This window comes from Cynoglossus semilaevis, chromosome 3 (assembly GCF_000523025.1).
Source record: "Cynoglossus semilaevis isolate Cse_v1.0 chromosome 3, Cse_v1.0, whole genome shotgun sequence".
In the NCBI taxonomy this organism is placed as follows: Eukaryota; Metazoa; Chordata; class Actinopteri; order Pleuronectiformes; family Cynoglossidae; genus Cynoglossus; species Cynoglossus semilaevis.
In genome coordinates, this window is record NC_024309.1 from 3,889,251 (window position 1) to 3,910,605 (window position 21,355).

At 38.0% G+C, this 21,355-nt stretch overlaps 1 protein-coding gene and 1 long non-coding RNA gene across 7 annotated transcripts in view; one reads left to right on the plus strand and one right to left on the minus strand.

Moving 5' to 3' along the window:
• LOC103376950 (uncharacterized) overlaps nucleotides 1–14,680 on the minus strand; it is a 44,666-nt gene extending 29,986 nt beyond the window's left edge. For 3 of the 4 annotated variants that reach the window (XR_521351.3, XR_003049378.1, XR_003049379.1), the window contains exons 1-4: nucleotides 14,554–14,680; nucleotides 13,752–13,800; nucleotides 9,679–9,810; nucleotides 3,601–3,704 (exon numbers count right to left, since the gene is read on the minus strand). This is a non-coding gene — a long non-coding RNA (uncharacterized LOC103376950). Of the gene's footprint in view, nucleotides 1–3,065; nucleotides 3,705–9,678; nucleotides 9,811–13,751; nucleotides 13,801–14,553 lie in introns of those variants that run through there. The other variant, XR_003049377.1, reaches the window with a different exon arrangement.
• Nucleotides 14,474–21,349, plus strand: slc35b3 (solute carrier family 35 member B3). Of its 3 annotated transcripts, none has more exons than XM_008307522.2 (10): nucleotides 14,474–14,609; nucleotides 15,945–16,184; nucleotides 16,403–16,524; nucleotides 16,846–17,000; nucleotides 18,269–18,376; nucleotides 18,745–18,842; nucleotides 19,242–19,334; nucleotides 19,510–19,621; nucleotides 19,775–19,844; nucleotides 20,769–21,349. In XM_008307522.2, the coding sequence occupies exons 1-10, from the start codon at nucleotides 14,565–14,567 to the stop codon at nucleotides 20,917–20,919; spliced, it is 1,194 nt and encodes a 397-aa protein (XP_008305744.1). In that variant the 5' UTR covers nucleotides 14,474–14,564; the 3' UTR covers nucleotides 20,920–21,349. The 3 variants fall into 3 exon arrangements, with proteins under 3 accessions (XP_008305744.1, XP_016887293.1, XP_008305745.1); XM_017031804.2 differs by lacking the exon at nucleotides 14,474–14,609 and adding an exon at nucleotides 14,789–14,848; XM_008307523.3 differs by lacking the exon at nucleotides 14,474–14,609 and adding an exon at nucleotides 14,809–15,037.
• Nucleotides 21,350–21,355: the final 6 nt, after the last annotated feature.

A 21,355-nucleotide genomic window follows, 5' to 3' on the forward strand; every position in this document is an offset into this window, starting at 1 on the left:
CCCCCCCCCCCCCCCCCCCCGCCTGAGCTATTGGCACTCGCTGCTTGTACTCTGTCTTATTTTACTAAAATAATATAATTGTCTCCCATCTTATTGCTTGTAAAGCCATCTTCTGTCTGCAGGGCAGTGTGTGTGATCAATGTCCTATCTAACAGAATCAATTCTTCCAGGAATACCTTGTGTTCGTGAAATGATTCCAGGCAGCTGCGGCAGAAGACTGAGCAGGAAGTGAGAATGTGTGCTGTAGTCGGATCAGTTTAGTGACTTGGACCCTGTGCTCCACACTGACAGTATTGCTCTTCATCTCATATTTTTAATCTCATATGGTTCGTCGTGAGTGTGTGTGTGTTCGTACACACACTTGTTCGTCAATCGGTGTAAGCACTCGTGTGTAACAGACTTAGAAGAATGTGATTTTGTGACACCGTCTTTGTCACACATTTATCTGTTGACCTGTAATGGAGTTAGTGGTGAGTGAGTGGGTATCTGTGTGTTGTACACAGAATAACAGAGAGAAAAAATAAAATACTGTATATCAACATAGCCTAGTGACGCAATGAAAACAACAAAAATAAAAAAAATAAAAAAAGTCTTTAGTGGAATTAGAGGATAAACGTCATCTACAATATTTTTATCCTAATGAAAAATGGAAAGACTTCTTATATAAAAATAAAAGTATATAAAAAATATATAAATATTTTTTTTTAAAAATTATGATTTGGTCTAGAGACAAATAAGTGATGAGGTAATAATTGGTCAGATGTTGTGATTGACATCTCGATTTGTCAACAGGCTCCAAGTAAACAGCCAGTCCTTAAGTCATAAGGAAGCCCTTTTTAGGTGGGACAGTGAAATATTACGACATAAATGTAACTACCATCAAGCATTCATTTAAAAGTAGCCATATTTTCACCACGTCTAACGCATTGACGGAGTTACGACTTAAACTAGCAGAGAATTTTTCCAGGGCTTTTTTTTTACCCCACTGTATTTCTGCAACCAGAGACTTCCATCCAATGCTTTGACTACACGGTCCACGGAGCGTGCGTCGTCGTCGTGCACGTGACGAACTGAAAAACACATGTACAACGGCGCCCTCAACCTAACTCTGCAAGGGTTACACACCAAGTACTGCAGTACACTTCCAAGGTGTTCTGCACGTTTAAATATAATATATAAATATAATTGAAGGAATAAAACTATGAATCTACATTAGCTTTGGTCAGTAACTAATGGAAATAAGTCTGACAACTGATCCTGCATATTTGACCACGATGTTCTTGAACCGTCTTAAATACTTTGAATAATCATGATACCGAAAGAGAATCAACCAAAAGTGATGAAACAAACTGATATGAAAAACACAGAGAACAAGATGAAGCCCCTCAAAAGGTTTAAGAATTGAGTCTGACAGTTACTGTGACAATTCTGTTATAACATGGTGTAAACTACAGACTTGGCAGGCCTTCACCAACAGCACTATCTGGGCTGACACGCCTGGAGATCCTTCCATGTCGTACTGAGTTACTTGCAGGCTTGGGAAAATCGGGGAATTTTATGCAAATCCCGGAATGCCGTAGTAATTGTCATTCAGTTGTTTGGTCCGGTGGTTTAATTCAATTTAGCGGGGGAAAAACAGCGATGCCAAATTGTGTCTTTTGATAACATCGCTGAAATGATTGAGTTATGAGTTATTGCATTTGTTGCCTGCGTTCGCTCTGTCGGCCGGAGCAGCTGAACCAGCAAGAGAAGTCAGGACCAAATCCTTTCATTTCCTTTGTAAACCACATCATGTTCTGTATTAGCTGGATAAGGTACGTATGTGCCTTCACGTCTGTCTACCCGCTCCGACCAGACTTCTTCTTCTTCTTCTCTCCCTGCCATTTTGCCGTGCTCACTTTCAAACAGTCTCATCTTTATTTGTCTTGTTCCAGCTTTTTTTTTAATCTCTCTTCCATTCTTGTCCCACACTACATCTCTCTCTCTCCAGACTCAGCTGTGCCGGACTCAGTCCATTCTTTGGGTAGCACAGGAAGTGAAACTGTAACACAGGGTTCACTCGTAATTGGCCACGGTCACGCTAACCAAACAGGAAGAAATCTGCAACTGATTAGAACTCTTCCTCCTGCAATAATAGTCCACCCACCAATGCCCTGCCCCCACAAAATTAATTATATTTGGGGGTCTATTCCCACTATTGGTTTTCCTGTTTCCAAGCTACACTATGAAAGGACAAATCCCAAAACAACAAAGATGATACTGGAGTATTTTTGTCTCTCAATCACTGAGGGACAGGCTGCAGAGACACCGTCAGCAGCCATGTGTCTTTTGGTTTACTCAGGACAAAGAGCTGCAGTCAGGTCAGGGCTAATGAGTGGGATACAAACTGCTGAGTAATATATATAATATTTTCACATCGTCAGTCATGGGATGCATACACACACACACACACACACACACACACTCATGCTAACACTAGATTTGAAAGGAAATGTTCATGTCATCTTTTAGCTTTAGTCACTGCTTTAACATTTACCATAGTATTTATTCCTTCAATAAAAAAAAATGTATAAATGAAGACAAATAAACACATATGTACATAATAACTTAACAAATTCAATCTTTTCAGAGTATATATTTAATATTTTTACAGCCTATTGAACTATTATTCCACATAATTTTCTAGTAATTGTTTTATAAAATTGTACTGGTCAATAAATGTACCACAGTACACGGTCTCTATCTGCCTGTACTCCTAATTTTACAATGCATCGCCTGATGTGAAACCTTCCACAAACCTAGTGTTGTAATAAAAAAAAACGCTGTCTTCTGAAAAAAATATTTGAATGCAAATATATAATAAATTGAATTAAATACATTTTCTTATTTGTGTGTTTTTTCCGAAACACAAAAATAAGTCAGCGCTAATGAAATAAATAAAAAATCAAATATTTCCTAAGATATATATATATATATATATGTCAAATGTTGCTCACATTGCTTTTAGTCTCTCACTGATTTATGTATTTTTTTATGAAATGTTCTGACAGTTTTGGTTTTATTAATGAGAATGAATTACTCCGTGTGCTTTGACTGAGTGTGTTCAAACTTGTCTTTTGGTTTTGTGCTACTTGTTATAGTTGATCAGATGAACTCATCTGAAAGTGACAGATGCCAGACACATCTACACTCAACTGAGTCAGTGTTTCCATCCAGTTTTGCACCATCAGTGTGTGTGTGTTTAGTAAATACATTCTTTTTTTAAGACATCATTTAAGGAAGTATATTTATTTTTTATAGGGTTATTTATATGGTATATTTAAGATTGAAAATAGTTCTTAAAGTTCTACTATATTACATGACACACAGCCAGAACATTAGGGGGGAAAAAAAAGAAAAAGAAACCTTCCACAAGCGTTTTGTCATTTCTGTCAAACTCACAGACGTCCGTTTCCTACAGCCTGGCAAAATAAAATCACACACGTGGTACGGAGCCACTCCAACCAGTGTCTCCGAGTTTCCTGCTCTTTATCCTGGCAAATCCTTATCTGCTGCAAACTTTACGTTTTATCTTAAACAGCACTGACAATCATCACTTACCAATTCCCTTCTTTGGCTAAACAGACATTCCAGCGTGTGTTGTCTGTCACTGGGCTTGAAAATTGGGGAATGGGCTGGAAATTGGAACCATCGAGGATGCCGTCCTGGAAAAGGAGGAAATCAAAGTTAAATGAGATCATGCATGCCAAGAGAATGTTTAACCAAAGGGCAAAAAGGAAGCTGGAGATAACAGAGAAGAGAAAACGGCTTAATGTTGTGTTGCTGCAGTCTGTTTGGAGTCATGCATGCGTGTGTGTGTGTGTGTGTGTGTGTGTGCTCAGAGGGGGTGTGTTACTTGTCAGTGCACATTAAACTGTCATTTTATACATCTGTAAATACATGTGTGTAAAACTGCATGTGTGTACTTTTGGGTAAATCTATAACAGGGTTTCTTTAATAGATGATTTATGAGATTGTGACTGTGTGTGTGTGTGACTGTGTGCACACACACACACACACCCTCTGAAAATGTATTTCTGAACAGAGAAATACAGAAATGTGGACTCTTTATATTTACTTTTTTTATCTGTGTGCTCATAACAGTGTAGGTAGAGTAGGTGTTTACAGTAATACACACAGTACATAAAGCAGTTGGAATATTTACTTTTTTCTTCATGCAGTTTTTACCTAAACATATACAGATCAATGCAGTAAAAACATTGAAAAATGTAAATAATGTGATTTTGAATTAAATAATCTTTTTTTTTAATATGTGCAATATTTTAAGACATATTGTTGAGAGACATTTATTAAAATTTAAAATCAAATATTAGCTAAAATATATTTTTATATTTGTACAACAAAAACAACATTTATTTGAATACATAATCGGTGTGACATTTTATTGAGGATAACTGTGTAAGCTAGTTCCTGTGGCTGCATCCTTACAATAACATGATGTAAAGCTTTAAAAAGTTTCATTGTTATGTGAACAAAAAGTAACAAAAATATTTAAAGTAAATAGTGTAATAAAATCAATAAAGATACACAATAAAGTTTTTTTGCAGAATTTGCACAAACAATATATAAACGTAAAAAGTTTAGCAAACCAGGCTAATACGACAAGCTAATTCAATGTATTTAACATCTCAGTACTGTAGTAATGCCTTAGTACAACGACTGTAAATGTGACAGTTTATCAAAGTTTTGCTAACCTTCACACGTTTTGCACCCTTTCAGTGACAGAACCAGACAGACGGGCTCAAATAGAGCATGTCTGGATTATGTTTATTGAATTTACCCAAGTATTTATCCTCGCAGGAATTGTCGTGAGTCAGGGTACGCTCCGCACGTGAAAGCTGAGAAGCAGAACGATCACAAGAAAGTGGGATGACAAGCTCCAATTTCCCAGTAGGATCTGACAGTGGGGGTGAAGAAAAAAAAGGGGGGGGAGGGATTCAGGCAAACTACACATGTCAAGGTCAGAAGACACATTCTTTCAGGGAATAAAGGACCGGAGTTAAAGATAAAGAAAGACAGAGACGCTCTTGCCTGCACCTTCATGTGCTTTGAAGCAACATATGTTAGGAATCTGAGACACAAACGGCAACCAGTCAACAAGAACGTTCACTTCCACACTTCCACAGCAGGTTAAAAAAGGAAGGTACCAAGTTTAAAAAAGAGCTATAAAATCGGTATATAGAACTTTACACACACGCAGTGATGTCATGTGAACAGAATACCTGTGGGTATTTGCCATCTTTCCTCTGAATCATTTGGCAGCGCGGCTCTTTATTTCTTAATTCTCACTGCCGTCAAACACTTCAGAGGAGAATATCAACCCAGGAGCAACGCTTTTTTGTGCAAGTACAAACTAGTTCAAAGACGTTCGTCTCACACCCGCCACCACCTCCGCCCCACCCACTCCCCCCCAAAATTCTCAACTTACTGTCCTGGCAACTTGTCAATTTCCAATTTGCTATGACTTAAACATGACTCTTTTTTTACTGACTTTGTAGCAGCTCTGCAGCCCCCAGGGCCACTGGGTCATATAATTATTATGTGCTGAAAATGACAAGCATGTTTTAAAGTGAAAATTACCTTTAACTGTGTTGTAAATTCTGCAGTGTGAAGAGAAAAGAAAAAGAGGGGAAGAATTAAACTATGAGACTTTTGAATTAATAAAAGCATTTGTTTGATTTTCATTTCCTCAAGTTTTGTTAAAGCAAACACCCAGAGACTGAGAAATTTAGTTACAGAAACATTAATCTAACTCCTCAGTATTACCTGGTATTTAAATATCAAATACTAAAAAAAAAAGATTAAATAGTTTGCATTGTGTTATGCACAAAGACATTAAGTAAAAAAATTAATTAATTAATCTTTGATTATCTATTATGAACTGAAACATAAAATAAATTTTTACTAGAATTGTGTTACAATCTAATTCACCTTTTCTTAATTACCTTAATCTGGAAACTAAATGTCATTTATTTTCTCTTGAATTTTTAGTAGAGATAAAGGTAAAACCTTTTAAAGAGTAAATTCCACTATTCAGTTTAGTGTTCAGCATTTCACCTGTAAACAAAATCCTGAAAAATGAATTAGAGCCAAAACAATAAAAACAAAACCTTGATTAATAATTATTACCTGAGCTCTATTTTTCCAATTCAATGTCTTAAATCTGATTTTCTTTCTTTTCTTATTTTGATGGGACGACAAAATGATCAACATTTTCTTTGTATTTTCTGCATTTTACAAATCAAATAACTTCAAGGCTAATCAGAAATAACTTTCTGTTTAATTGACTGTAAAACTTTGCAAAGTGGTTCGTAAATTGTTTGCGTTTGTGAGAAGTTTTGTGTCAGTTTCCTTCGTGTGAGGGTTCAGGAAATATTTGTACTGCAGTACTTCAGCAGCTCTGAGTTCTTATTTTCTCACTAGTGTGTTAACATACAGTACGTACACTCTAATGTACTTCCATGTCTCGGCTGCTGCAGCCTTGACTAACACTTAAGGCAGCTCATCTGTGCGGAGCTAAGTCATTTCCTTTGAAGCTTTGCACAAACACAGGACTAATAATCAGGGGGTGTTTACGTGTGTGTGTGTGTGTGTGTGTGTGTGTGACACTGGGGGACGGGGGGGTCACTTGGGAAAGGGTTGATAGCAAACATGCCCCTGTAAATATAATTCTTTTATCGTGCAGCACAGATAAGACACTCAGTAGCCGGCGTTAACTGTGAAAACATCGTGATAAAACCTCTTTTGTTGGGGATTTTTTCCACATTATTCATGGCAATAAAAAGACAGGGTTTTTCTGAAGCCAGGAGCTCGGGCGACTCGTTATGCAAACAGTGCTGTGATGAATGTGTTAGAGTAAGTCATAGTTAATCTAAAGTGGATTACATGTTGTTGTGAATATACCTGCCTGGTGTGCTCATCCTTGATGCAGTTTCAGGTGCAGTGGAAGTGGAATTGCTTTAGTTTCAAAATTCAGAGCAGTGCAGACGGAGTGTGTGTGCGTGGGGGTTTGGAGAGGGGGGTTAAAATACTGTCTGTGAGAAATGCAAAATTTATGAATGCCCTCTAACATCTCAGCTTGATTTATGTGAAATAATAATACACTATTTAATGCTTAAACATAGCTCAGAGCGATCCCTGGCTATCAAGATGTACAATGGAGTAATGGGGCTGGAAGACAAATCACCTTGTGGACTTGTGATGCTTATTTAAAGGTGCTAAGGCAGATATATTAAACTATATGTAATTGTACACTAACTCTGTGCTGTAGGCAGAGGCAGCAAACACAGGAGGAGGCCAGTCATAATGCAGATGGAGTGGTGTAATCAATTTGACTCAAGTATCAGCATCCAGGGCGCAGAGGTGGGCAAGACTTGGACTGTGATGTCATCTTACTTATTTATACATCCTATACATCAATCTACCGGCTACTTTTAAACAAAAAAAAAAATGGTGAAAAAGTTTTAGTCTGAGAAGATTAAATAAAATAAGAAAGTATAGATTTAAAAATAACTACATGAACGCTGAAGCAAAACGGCCAAAAATGCCTGAAGCTAAGACTTAAAAAAAAAAAAAAGTAATAATACGTCTGAAACTGGTTGAAAGGTTAATTCTCATGAGCCTGGCCTTGGAATAATGTGTGTGTTTTTATTGAAAGGTTGAGCAGCAGGTGTGTCAGCTTTGAAGAAGACCAGGTTCAAACAAACCTAGTGGTCTCACCAAGTGGTGATTTATAATTCACCGATTTGCTCGTTTAATTAAAAATCTACAGCAGAAGTGCCAGAGTCTGGCAGAATATTCCCGATCGGATGAATCAGACTGTGTTTTCCCACCAAACCAGAAAAGGTAAACAAACAAGGTAATTACACTGGTAAATCAAGGATCAGCGAGCGAGCCGTGCGGGCCGTGTGAGGCTCACCCAGGATGTACTCAAGACCTGAACAAAAGGCGTGCCCTCCACTTTCTTTTATCGTCTTTCCCTCTTGTCACGCCAAGTAAAACAGAGCTGCTCACACACGGACGCGATGAAGGTGTGTGTGTACACACTCTCAGTTGCATACTCGGTGACACACAAACCACAACTGTCCTCCCACTGCCATCCTGCCGCATTCATGTACAATTATAGCTACGGTGATCCACAGGTGTTGAATTCTTCTGGCGAGCCATAAAACATCATATGCATGATTTGTACCGTCAGCCAGGCCTGTAATTTCATTCTCCTTTTCTTTCATTTTTTCCTTCCTGGGCCACACAATTCATTTCCCTGCTTTATGAGAGTGCAGACACCCAGAGAGACTTGCCGGATGATTACATGCCCTGTGTGCCATGGGGGGTCTGAGGGGGCTGGTTACCAGCCCACCAGCCTGACAGCCTTGTCAAACCAGGGTAAAAACATCATGGACTTTTGGAAACGCTTGACTGGAGCGGTGTTTATTATTTTACAAAAGATCCACAAGTGGATCCATTTCAATATCTAAATCTTAGGTGTGTCTAATTTTTTATTTTTTTATTTTTTTCTCACGTGTGCAGCCTGTTGTTGTAGAAGAACCGCTGATCCCAGATCAGGAAACATCTCCCAAATAAATCAAGCGCCTCTCACATGACTTCTCTGACACACACTCACTGGGTTAGTGTGTTGCAAGCACTTCACATGAACATTTTGCATTCCTTTGGTCAGTGGTCCACAAAAAAAAATCTACAGCGCCCCCTTCCTTTTGTGGATAGAACAACTGACATGTGAAAATCCTTCCAGTTGTTGCTTCAAAGTTGCAGCAAACTTTACTAAAAACAATGTGTTCCTACAAATTGCTATTCTTAAACAGAGGAAATAAAATCAGTGCAATTTCCTCACGGTGGCACAAATAAAGAAAAAAATTTAAATAGCTCCTTTTTCTGGGGGCCACCCCACTTTGGGAACCCACACACTAGCCCATTATTTTAAACCTTAACCATCATAAATATATGTCATTTTTCAATATTCCTTTTCCTCACACTAATCTGACTGTTACATTAATTCTAACTCAAAAATAAATATTAAATATTAAACAAGCTCAGTCATAAATAAAATCATGAAAAAGTACCCAAAAAAACATCACCAGGAAAAACCCACACAGAAACACAAAAGAATATTAAAAAAAAAAAAAAAAAAACATTATCTGGCGTTGTGAAAGCCGCATTTCCTCCAGCGCTAATCAACAAGTAAATAATATGCAAACACATATTAACCACGGCATTAATCCCGCTGAGTGATTGACATTCCATACCTGTGACAATAACAGAAATCTTGAAAAGTAATAGCTTCTCAAATCCATTAAGTAGTTAAAGGTTATGAGGCAAAAAAAAAAAACAGGATTATTGCTCACAGCAAAACTCCTAATTAAATGACACTACGTAATTTGTTTCTCAATCCTTTTTCTCTTTATAAAAACAGCGCAGGTTAAATGAATGGGCAATGAAACATGTGTGTCATTTACCATCTATGAGGAGTGTAGAAATAGCCCCCCCCCCAACTCCCACCCACCCATGCATTTTCTATCTATACATGTATTAGAGCAGCAGCAAATATGGTCGACTGGATAAGCAGGCGCACACTTCCTGCTAAATTGTTTGTTTAATTACCTTTTTCTTTGGCTTCCTTCTCGGTTCAAAAGCAAAGAGGGATGCTTCCCCCTCCTGGCTGCTCCTGAGTAAAGCCACAGACTGGGATCTTGTGTCTGCCCTCTGTGCCCTCTGTGCCCTCAGGTCTTCTTCCTGTTGGGAAACATTTGTGAGATTAATATAGATTCAACTTCACAAAATGAAAAACACTTAAAATACTAGAGGTTTTTGTTAATGTGAGGTTGACAGAATAAATCGTCTGGGGTTAGTGTTAGGTTAAGGTAGGAAAACAGAACATTCTAATGACGTCTAATTTCTCGTTGCATTTTTTGCAGCAGGCAACCATATTAAAGAAACTCTTTTGAGTTCTAGTTCAATTTAAATTATTGTTTCTTACTTGTAACGATTCATCATATTTAGACATAAATCCATATTCTCAGAAAAATAAAAATAAAGTACTCAAATCATTTAGGTTTATAAATTTGGGATTGCAATCTCAGTATCGCCTGTTGACCCAGGAATTTTGAATGCTTGTTAAATACACTCTCACCATGGCAGGATTTAAACCTGACTGGGAGATCAGATTAAATCTCCAATCTGTGTCTGAAGTCAATATAGTATATTTATATAGTAAATAAATAAATTCAAAGAATTATATTATTTGTGGTAAATTTCAACAACAACTAACAAGTTGCACTATACTGGATATCATTTCACATCAACTTAGACTTTTTTCCACACTACTTCCACATTTCTATATATCAACATGTCTTCACATTTAAGGTGGGTTTATCTTCTAGTTCCTTCTTCACCGTTGTGATCAGATCTATGTTAGCGTAGCTGCATGTTACGAACCAAAACATCCCATAAATACAATAATACATTGAACCCGATGTATTCATCGTCCCAGTTCAGCTTCATATTCTAACATCACGGTGACCGCCTGTTAACAAAGAACCTGAGATGTTCACCTCACGACGCACCTCTTGCCCTCTAATGACAGGGAACAGATGAAGTGCATTTCTAATGTCCACACTCGCCTTGAACCAGTCAGGCCGAGTCTGCTCTCTGGTCAAAGCAGAGAGGATAGAGGATTGTGGGCTGGGAGGTGCGGGGGTGAGTTGGAAGGGGAGGCAGCAGATCAAAGAAAATAACATTGGAGAGGATATGAGCGCTTTGAGAAGTAATATAGCCGAGATAGCATCTGTTTTCCGTACCATGCAGGAGGCTTGAGACAAGCCCAGGAAGAAGGCGGTGGAGAGCGAGTGCACTTTAGCCCGATATAAGAGCAAACACAAATGAGTTCTTAAGGAGAACTTAAGTCTCATACCTGGCTGACATTTAAGTGTCTCCTTTCAAAATGATTCACAGCAGGAGATGTGAGGCTTACTGTTAATCTGATAGAAAATATCATTGAACAAAGCTAAACTGTTATAAAAGTGTTATCGTTTCTAAATTCATTGTTTTTCTCTAACCTATAATTGAAGTGGTTTATAAGCATTAAATACATTTCTGGGTTTATTGACCTGATAATATAGTACTTTTAATTATAAACAGTTTATTCAGTGTGTTTGTCACTAAACTAACAAATTCAACTGTTTCATTGGTAAAGGATAAATTTGTTAGCTTCACCAAAAAGAACATTTTTTTCTTGGTATCTTAGTGAAATGTTAACATTTCAAAAGAAAAAACTGTTGCATTTGTTTAAAGAAGAGTGGGGGCAGAGGCATAATTCAAAGAAGACCATTCTTCTAGTGAAACCCTGAAAGAATTGTTCAATGGACTTAAAAAAAGAACCTACTACACAGATCTATAAACCCTAAAATATTCAGAAGGCCAAAGAGAATTTTTCGTCTTCTCATTGGTCTGGGAGACTGAACTTACTGAGTCCATATCGGAAGGTTATCAAACCTGGGGAAGATTATTGGATTTGCCAAAGAAGAATATTTGGAGGGAGGGGGTCATAGCAGAAGAAGTTAGTAGCTCAGAAAACTTAGCTTCAGCTTGGCAAAAAAAAGGTATTTGTAAAGAGAAGAAACACATTTAACACCAAAAAGGAAAACAATGACGGCTGAAAAAATGTGTTACTCCACTAATTTAATTTTGTGATGAAAATATTAGCACGTTCCCATTTCAAGTCTTTTTTTGACTCACATCCAGCTATTTGTGGGTTTACGTTTATAAATAGCATTTGCTAACTTTCAGCTATTTATGCTACAAATTGTTCAAGACAGCACAAAAAAAAAAAAAGTTTATTTTTGTAGCTATACTGTAGTTTTGAATTTCTTGCGAATTTTTTTTAATGTATACAAAGTAAAGTAATGTAAGTTTTCCCACTACATTACTATATGGGGAAAAAAAGACTTCGAAATTGCTTGAAAAGGGAATACAATTTCTAAGCAGTCAAACAATTTGGTCCACCGTACGTTTCATGTATGTATAGAAAAAATATTCATGGGTCATGCTCCCATATAAGTCCACCGAAGACTGAATAATGTCCTTCTTGATGCATGCTGCAAGAAGCCATATTGGATCCAGACTTCTCTTGTTCAGAAGTCATTTTGTTCCCCTTCATTTCTCCCTCTCTCTCCTCTGTTTTAAACCTTTCCATCTCTCCCAACCATTCTCCCTGCCTGCTTTATTTATTGCAGGTCCAGTGGTGTGGTACAAAGCCATTACCCGCGCATATGTACCTTTTTTGAATAATCAATAAATAATTATTTTATTATTTAATAGGATCGTATGGGGAGAGGAAATGGGTTTTATTACATAAATCCATCACGTGTGATGAATGGCCACACTTGTAAAGTTGGACGAGGGAGAGGCGAGAGTGGCTGGACAGGTCTGCACCTGCGCTCAGCTCCTGTGCATGGCTGAGCATTTCCTCCATTTATGGTTGTAAATATGACATTTCTGTCTCTTCGGGACTGTCAATTGAAGTGCACGGGGAATGGGCGGAGGACTGTAAATTCACCAAGATTAATTAACCCCTTACATTTGCGATTCAGCCCTGCATCTACTTCAGTATACCTTGACCTCTTATGAGAGCAAAGAGGTGGGAGACCTGGCCACGGACAGCCCAGTGAGAGCACGCGTCTCATTCCCAATGAGTTATTAACAGATTCTTTTGAATGGATGGAAAAATTGTAGCCTGGCCATTTAGTGTCATAAAAGGCGGGATGGTAGGCGGCAGGGGCCTCCCAGGGACAGGAGGCAATACCATTACAATCAAATCTGAGATGGAAGAGGGATTGAGCTGTCCATTCTGAATTTTTATATTGTAGGAAGGCCAGGGTGGAAATAATGCCATCCTAGAGTGTATTAACCTCTGGCTGAGGACAGAGGACAGAAGACAGAGAGAAGAGAGGACGTAGAGTACAGTGTGAATGGAGAGCTAATGGAGAGAAAAGGGGAGAGGGGAGATGAAGGAGTTTCATGCCTCATTCCAGGGAAGCCAAAGAAGAAGCAGCAGGGATATGAGATGTCTGTGTGACATAGGCAGAACAGAGGGAGTGGAGCTAGGCATAATGTAATAAGAAAAGTGGAAAAGTGGAGGAAATGTAAGAGGAGGCTGGGGGAGCACAGAAAAGCTCATATGAACAAAGAAGCCGGACAGAGGATTGAGAGACTTAATGGGAAAATAGATGGAGGGGAATCTCCCCCATGTGGATGATCACATCATTTATATCCTTGTCCTGCAATGCACTTTATATTATTTGTTGTGCTTTAAAGTCTGTGCTGCCTTAGAATATAAACAGAACAGGTGGACAAATGTTACAGTGGCTGTCGATAATAACTGATTATTATAATAAAGCCAAAAGGTAACAGTTGTGGCAGCACTTAGTACCAAATTATGTTTGAAAACAGAAACCCATACAGAGATACAACTCTCATCATCAGTATCATTTCAACCAGGGGTCTCCAATGCATCACCTGCAAGCTACTAGTAGCTCGCCCCGCTTTTCCAAGTAGCTCACCAAAGGGCATTTGTTGTTTAACGTGTTTGTTTAAATTTTCTTAAATTATCTTGAATCTTTATTCAATCAGAAAACACAGTTGTCCCACCCCCTTCCATGGTGCATGTCAAAACTTACAGACTGCTCGAGAAGAACCAAGCACAGCAAAATGGTCGAAGCAGCCGACCTATGATGCACAGAAGAAGACAGATTTCAGGAAAAATGTTGTCAATAACACATAAAACCTAGACATTCCCTAATAGGTTACAATGTTATTTATATTTTGTCACTTTATTTTTGTCTGTTTTATGTACAATAAGGTTTAAAGTTTAATAATAGCAAATTTTCAAACTTTTTGGGATCCAAGGAAAGGAAAGTATCAACAATTCATCAAAAGAGTAACCTTTTATTAATTTCTGTATTTTGATAATTCATTAGGGACCTAATGTAGTGGTCCTTGTTCTAGTGGAAAGAATCGCAGGTTTAAATATTGTCTCTGCACTTTTAAATGTTGACCAAAAATACGCTGTTTTTATTTTTTAATTTGAATTGCTGCAGAATTTCGCCGTCTACTGGCCAAGAATGGCACAACCGACTGCACTCTACAAGTGTTTGGCAATCGTCACGAAAGATATAAACACAGCAATCACGCTGTGCAGTAGAGAAAACTAAACTTTTAAGAAACAATTTACAACTCGATATCTGCCTCCATTGATTTTTTTATTGTATTTTATAATACAAAATAGCAGGTGCTAGTTACTTTTTCAAAATTCCCCTTTTGTTTACTTTAATAGAATCATATTGCTGTTGTAAAAAACATAATGTGATCATAGGTCAAGAAAGTAAGGAGTGGCTTAACCGGATCAACAACATTTACTTTGTGTCTCTTCTGTGTTGCACTGCATTAGTGACAGTGGCCTGCAAAAAGTAGACAACTCACCTCGTCAACTCATGGAGAATTCTTCTATAGACGAACTTCAGGACGCTTCTACATCGGTAAGATTTGCATTCTTTATGGACTTGTTTATACTTAAAACTACTGTATAGTTTGTTTGTTTTTTCCCTTTTTGCTCTTTTTGGAGCACTTTACTGCAAAACTGCGCTCATGCTTCACTTCACCTGTTTCGGTGACGTACGTCCTTCTTGACCAATGGCGTTACAGTTGAGAGGTCGGAGCAAAGCGGAAGTTGTTGGCTGCTTGTGCGACAGCAGCACTGCCAGTAGCCGCTTTGCCGGTAACGTTGTGTGGATGAACATATGTTTTTATCGAGTGTTTGCCTTTTAATACCGAAGAGAAAAGGACATGAAAAGATTTAGGCTATACAAAAGATGAACCTGGCGGGTCCAGGACAACTATTTCCGCCGAGATCTCTTCTGCATAAGAGGATAAGCTAATTCAAATAGACCCGGAAGTGCTGTTGAAGGTATAAAACACTTTTATACCTTCTTTTTTAACTTGGTGATCCGATTAAAACATTTGAGTTAATGATAGAACTAATGACGATTACTCCTCAGCAACCGATTGGATGAATAGACGCTTGTTAAACTGACAGCTTCTTTGGCTTCGGAGTTAGCAATCTGCGGCTGCCTTACGTAGTTTAGCTAATTCACACTGTAAAAACAATCTGCCTACAAGGACTATAAAGCCACAATGGTCGTGATTGATCGACTCTAATCTGAAAAAACTAAAAAAAACTGATGACGTTATACTGTCGAGCTATACTCTCTTCCACCACAATGCCTTTATATTTGTGGCTAATTACAAGCCATGTGTGTAAGACTGTCCTCAGTGTTATTGTATGCGGATATCCTGGTATTATTATTATTGCCATGTGTAATGAATGCGTATGCGTGTATATATATATATAATTATAACATCAGCATAGTCTGGTGAAACAAGTCATATCGTTTTTTTATTCTCACACAGACTACATTACAAACTGAACAGCATAATTACATCCAAAAATATGTGTTGTTGTTTGTCTTGAAAGTAATTAAATCAAGACAATGTTTACTCACAGTCTAAGTAATGTGGCTTAAATGGCTTGACTTAAATATGCAATGAGACAGTTTGTTGTTGTTGTTGTTGTTGTTGTTTTTAATTCCTTCATACATGTTTCCCAGTGTCATATGGTAATTCATACAACAATCTTTCAATGACATGGCTTGTACTGAATATACTGATAGTGGTTTGACCAGTTATATTACTGAATTTGGAATAAAAGCCTTTTTTCTCAGTTTTACTGATTCAAGTGATGCTTGAAGCAACAAGAAGATAAAGTGATGCTCTAAAATGATTGTCTAATTTTCTCTCTCTCGCTCTTTCCACAGCTCCCAGAAGCTGATAACACAATGAGTGCTAAATATGGCCTGACTGGCTACAACAACAGTTCACGGAAGCACATTTCAATCTCCATCACATCGTCTACGGAAGTGATGTCGCCACACATAAAGTCTGTGGAGGAGCTAAAAGTTCTTGGAATCAACCTGAGCAGCTTCAGTGCCCCCACACAGTTTTTAATTTGTGTAGCAGGAGTATTTCTCTTTTACCTCATCTATGGATACCTGCAGGTAAGAACTGTCAGAGCTAAAAGTGGTTTAGTATGCTTTAATATATATGTTAAATATACCTGTTGCAGGTATAACAAATATATGTTAGGATATAGCTAGTTTGTAGTTAGATACAATACTAACTCAAAAACTATTAGTACGATATTATTTTTGATAGTGCTGGATTTATTTGACATTTGGAAAATACATCATGGCATGTCTTTCGTTCCTCACCCAAGGAGTTGATATTTTCTGTGGAAGGATTCAAACCTTTTGGTTGGTACCTCACACTGGTCCAGTTTGGCTTCTATTCCATGTTTGGATTAGTGGAGCTTCAACTCACACAGGACAAACGCAGAAGGTAAAGCAGGCCGTATGATATTCTCTACAACTTTGTTTGTAATGGAGTTTCCTGACTATCAACCATAAAAATTAAATACAGAAAGCCATTGTCACATAGTGTAAATGATGCAGAAAGCATTCTTGTCTTGTTTTTTTTTTGTGTGTGTGTGTATGCCAACTTGGAATTTTTTGTGTGTGTGTGTATGCCAACTTATGTGTATAACAACTATGTGACACCTGATTCAAAGGCCACAGCCTTGTTCATAGCGCCCCCTGCCAGAAAAGTGGGGGTTAAATGGATATCCCTTTTTTAAAAGACTTGATATTTTCTTGTTTCCAGAATACCAGGGAAGACCTACATGATTATAGCCTTTTTAACAGTGGGGACCATGGGCCTGTCCAATACCTCCCTGGGTTATTTAAACTACCCCACACAGGTCATTTTCAAGTGCTGTAAACTCATCCCTGTCATGATAGGAGGAGTGTTTATACAAGGTATGTGGAGAATACTATGTGATAAATATGTTTTGCACAGATGTTACTGATGCATCTACCGTGCATGAATGTGTTTTCATTAGTCAACAAAATTTAAATATGTTATGGCTGTTATGCTGACTGTACTTATCTCCCATTTTATTATACTATAATTACTGTGGAGATGTGATTTTGAAACTGAAATCAAAAGTAAATGCCTGTTTGTTTGGTTTCGTGTAAGGTACATTTGTTTCCACGTCAATCCTATAAGCCATCCAATGGCCCCCAAGGTTTATGGCCAAATTAATTCTGGCCCTGTGACCAATAAAGTTGGTGACCCATGCCATAAATAGTTTTCATTCAGTGTGTTAAAAAGTTGGACATCATCTTTTTGTGGAGTTGTCCAGAGTTAGCCTCTACTACACAAAACCTTTTGAAACAGCAACCACCTTTCAACTCCAGCTACCTTCTCCTTCATCTCTGTCTGTTGTTTTCTGCCGTCAGTGTGTTCGCTCTCCTTTTCTGTGCTTCCTTTTCTCTGTCCTTTCATCCTCACACTGGGCTCCTCAACTTTTTTTGTCCTTAATGTCAGACATGTTGTTGGTGTTTTTTTTTTCTCTGGCCTGCCCGCTGATCCCTCAAGGCTCCGGGTGAAAAACAGATTTTTTTTTTTGTGTAGAATGCAAAGGGGAAAAGAAAGTTAGGGATTGGGGCTGGAGAGAGGTACAGGTGTGAGTGTGCATCTGATCCAAAGACCTTCAAAGGCCAGTGTTTGAATCAAAGTCGACCACAGCCAACCTAATGCTGCATCCATGTGTCAACCCTGGGGCATCCATCAGTCAGATTCTTCTTCTTGACATCTCCTTCATCTTCTGTTTTTTTTCTCCCTTTTTTGGGCAGTTTTTTTTCTACATTGTTACATAAACAATCACATAAAAAGTGTGAGTTGTGAAAAGTATGGGTGCCAAAAACTTTTACCTGAACATCAACTTTCTGTCCATATACATGTCCATATGCTGCTGTCTTTTGTGAACAGATGAGTTTCCGTCTGTTGCATCAGCTGCGTAACCTGCAATGTTAACAATTTTTATTAGAAAATTTGTCTCAAAATACAATTTAAATGTTAAATTCATAGGTCCACGTATTTGTGATGTAAAAAGTTTAGGAACTTGTATGTATTTTTTAATCTATTTACGACTACTTTAAGAATTAAAAATGTTATTAGTTATCGTCTAATGAGTTCAATATGTCTTCATAGAATTGTTCAAAGTTTTTTGGTTGTGTTTCAGGTAAACGGTATAATCTTGCTGATGTTTCTGCCGCATTGTGCATGAGTCTTGGACTCATCTGGTTTACGCTTGCAGACAGCAAAGTGGCACCAAATTTTAATGTAACAGGTAATTCCACCTTCTCTACAAATAATTTAACTGGAAATCTAACAACCTGCAGTGCTGTTAAGGTTAAGGAAGAGTCGAATCTAAATCTGTTTTCTGAATGTGTCATAAAAAACATTGTAGTTTTTGTTTTTTTAATTACCTTTTAACACAAAGGTAATTTTGCATTTGAAATGCAACTTATTGTAAAACAAGAAATAGACTTTGTCCAAGTAAAATACTTTGTTGTGATTGTTTGTTAAAACAGTAGTTTATTGAATAAAAAACGGGATTGTTTGTTAAAACAGTAGTTTATTGGAAAAACAAGCAGAGACGACAGTTAACGTTAGTGGTTCACAGAACTCACCTCCAGGGTGTGCCATGTCTGACAGGTGTTCTCCTCATCTCCCTGGCTCTGTGTGCGGATGCTGCCATTGGAAATGTACAAGAAAAAGCCATGAAGCTTCACAACGGCTCCAACTCTGAAATGGTAACTGTGTTGTTGCTGTTTATATGCCCACAATACATATCATGTATGCATTAAACACATTCATTAATGTATTCAATGAATTCAGTAAGTTCAAGTTACACTGCATACATGCATAATGTATGTGAAGAAAATTGGACTGGTCACAAAAACAACCAGAGGTGAACATGTGCATCTCCCTGCTGTTATGTTGATTTATCTCAGTTATGAATAATTGCTATTAATTACAATTGTGATTAATCATGATCAATCACATGAAAAAATTGAATTGTTTGAAAAATTACAAACTTCCACATAAACATTGGAGATAAACAGGACAGCTTTTCCAAAATGTTGAGTAATTACAAAAAAAAAAGATTTGTTTTGACATCATTCACCAAAAATTATTCATCCTGTTTCCAGGTGCTGTATTCATACTCCATTGGCTTTGTCTACATCCTGACAGGCCTGGTCTGTGTGGGCGGACTGGGGAGAGCAGTGGCCTTCTGCTCAGAGGTGAATAATTCCTAACATGGTGTGATTATAAACCTGTATTTCTTCATGTAGCTGCAAACAATGTGGCAGCTGTTATTCATTTTTTCTGCTCTTACCTACATTTTTCATTTAGGTTGTACAATTGTCTTGTAGAGGGATACAGGGAAAAAAGCTTTTTTTTCTTTTTCATTTCCAGCATCCTGTCAAGACGTATGGTTACGCATTTCTTTTCTCACTTACGGGTTACTTCGGCATCTCCTTTGTCCTGGCCTTGATCAAGCTGTTTGGAGCGCTGGTTGCAGTGACAGGTCAGTGGATCAGTTTATCAAACTGTGTGCTGTAGGAAAAAAGGAAAGGGAACATCAACCACTGGTGACTGTTTATATATGTAGCTTTCGAAATATTTTCACCATTTATGAAATTATTAACTGATGGTAACACAGACATTCCCTCTTCTGCAGTGACCACTGGGAGAAAGGCCATGACTATTGTGCTGTCCTTCATGTTCTTTTCAAAGCCTTTTACCTTTCAGTAAGTATCAAGACTTTTTGATTTGGAGTTTATTTGGTTTTGGTTCTGAACTTCACAAACATGGTCAGTCAGTTTAAGAACTCATCTGCCTTCACATTTCTGAACAGGTTGAACCTTCTAGAAAAGGCTATTAACAGAATGTTAACCTTAGGACTCACTCTATGTTCAAACACTTTGACAACAGCCGTTAAAACCCCTGAAACGTCCTGTATGAAACCGGTTGTTCAACCAGTAAAAGTGAGACAACTGAACACAAACAAAACATGAACTCCACCAGTCAAATCATCACTCATGCTTGGAACCTTTTAGTGCAGCGATGGTGTTAATCGCTGCACCACATTGCAGCTCCTTTTTTTTAAGTCTGTATATTTTAGATGACTGCTTTGGCGAAAGCTAATACTTTATTATTCCTTCTGTTACATTTTACTTTTATTTTGGATTTGTTCAGACTTCATTGTAACGGCTACATTTTCTATTTCTAAACTATTGCTCCTGAAAAATAAAGTCGAAAAATCAAATTTAGTAAAAAAAAAAAAAAGACATGTTGAATGTAAATCCTTCTTCATTAATGTCCACCAAAGCTCATAACATTTCAGTCTTGACTGGCACCTCACTGTGTTTTTTGGCGCTTTAGCTGTAAATCAGGGAAAATGTGTGAAACCTAATTTTTGGGACGTGTATTTCATCACTCATGTGAGCAGACGTGCACACATGCACGAGAACAAGAAGCCACTGTTAGGAGCCCTGTTGTAAGGCTCTGTGATTGGTCAGAATTTCCATACGGTAATGTGAAGTGGAAAATCTAATTGAAATATTGTATTTCAGTGAGCGGCCTGTTGAAACTTTGTCACATGTCAGGTAGTTTACATGTGAGGATTTTGTGAAACATTTAAGTTTTTAAACTTTTTAAAACTCTCTCCACAGGTACATTTGGGGCGGCCTCCTGGTTCTTTTAGGCATTTTCTTGAACATTTACAGTAAAAACAAAGATAAAATGAAGCTTCCCTCCATCAAGGACCTGAGGAGCTGGCTGATGACAGGAAAGAAAGGCCGCCTTCTCTCACAGAACGTGTAAGAGGCTGCCGGGGGGGTTGTGGAGGTCATACACAGGCAAACTGTCCTTCCATGCGGACAGGAGGTTGGACTCCCCTGTATCAGGGGAAATCCTGAAGAAAGGGGCGGAGCTATTGGACACATCACTAACAACACTGAGCCGAGGATGTGGACTCAAGGTTTGAGGACCAATCAGCTTTGCTAACAGTGACAAAACTGAAAAACACTAGCAGATGATGATGAAGTGTCTGTACTGTGCCGCTCCTGTATGTACACCACGGGTATAGAAGGGGCTGAAGTTTTTAGTAACGTGAATCATGAACTATTAAGTTCTTCAGAGCCCTTCGGGAAACATTCCTAACACGGAGGACAACGTCTTGAGCTTTAACACTCAAGTCTGCGCCTTATCAAACCAAATCGCACAGTTTTGCACTGGAAATAATTTGTGCACTCAGAAC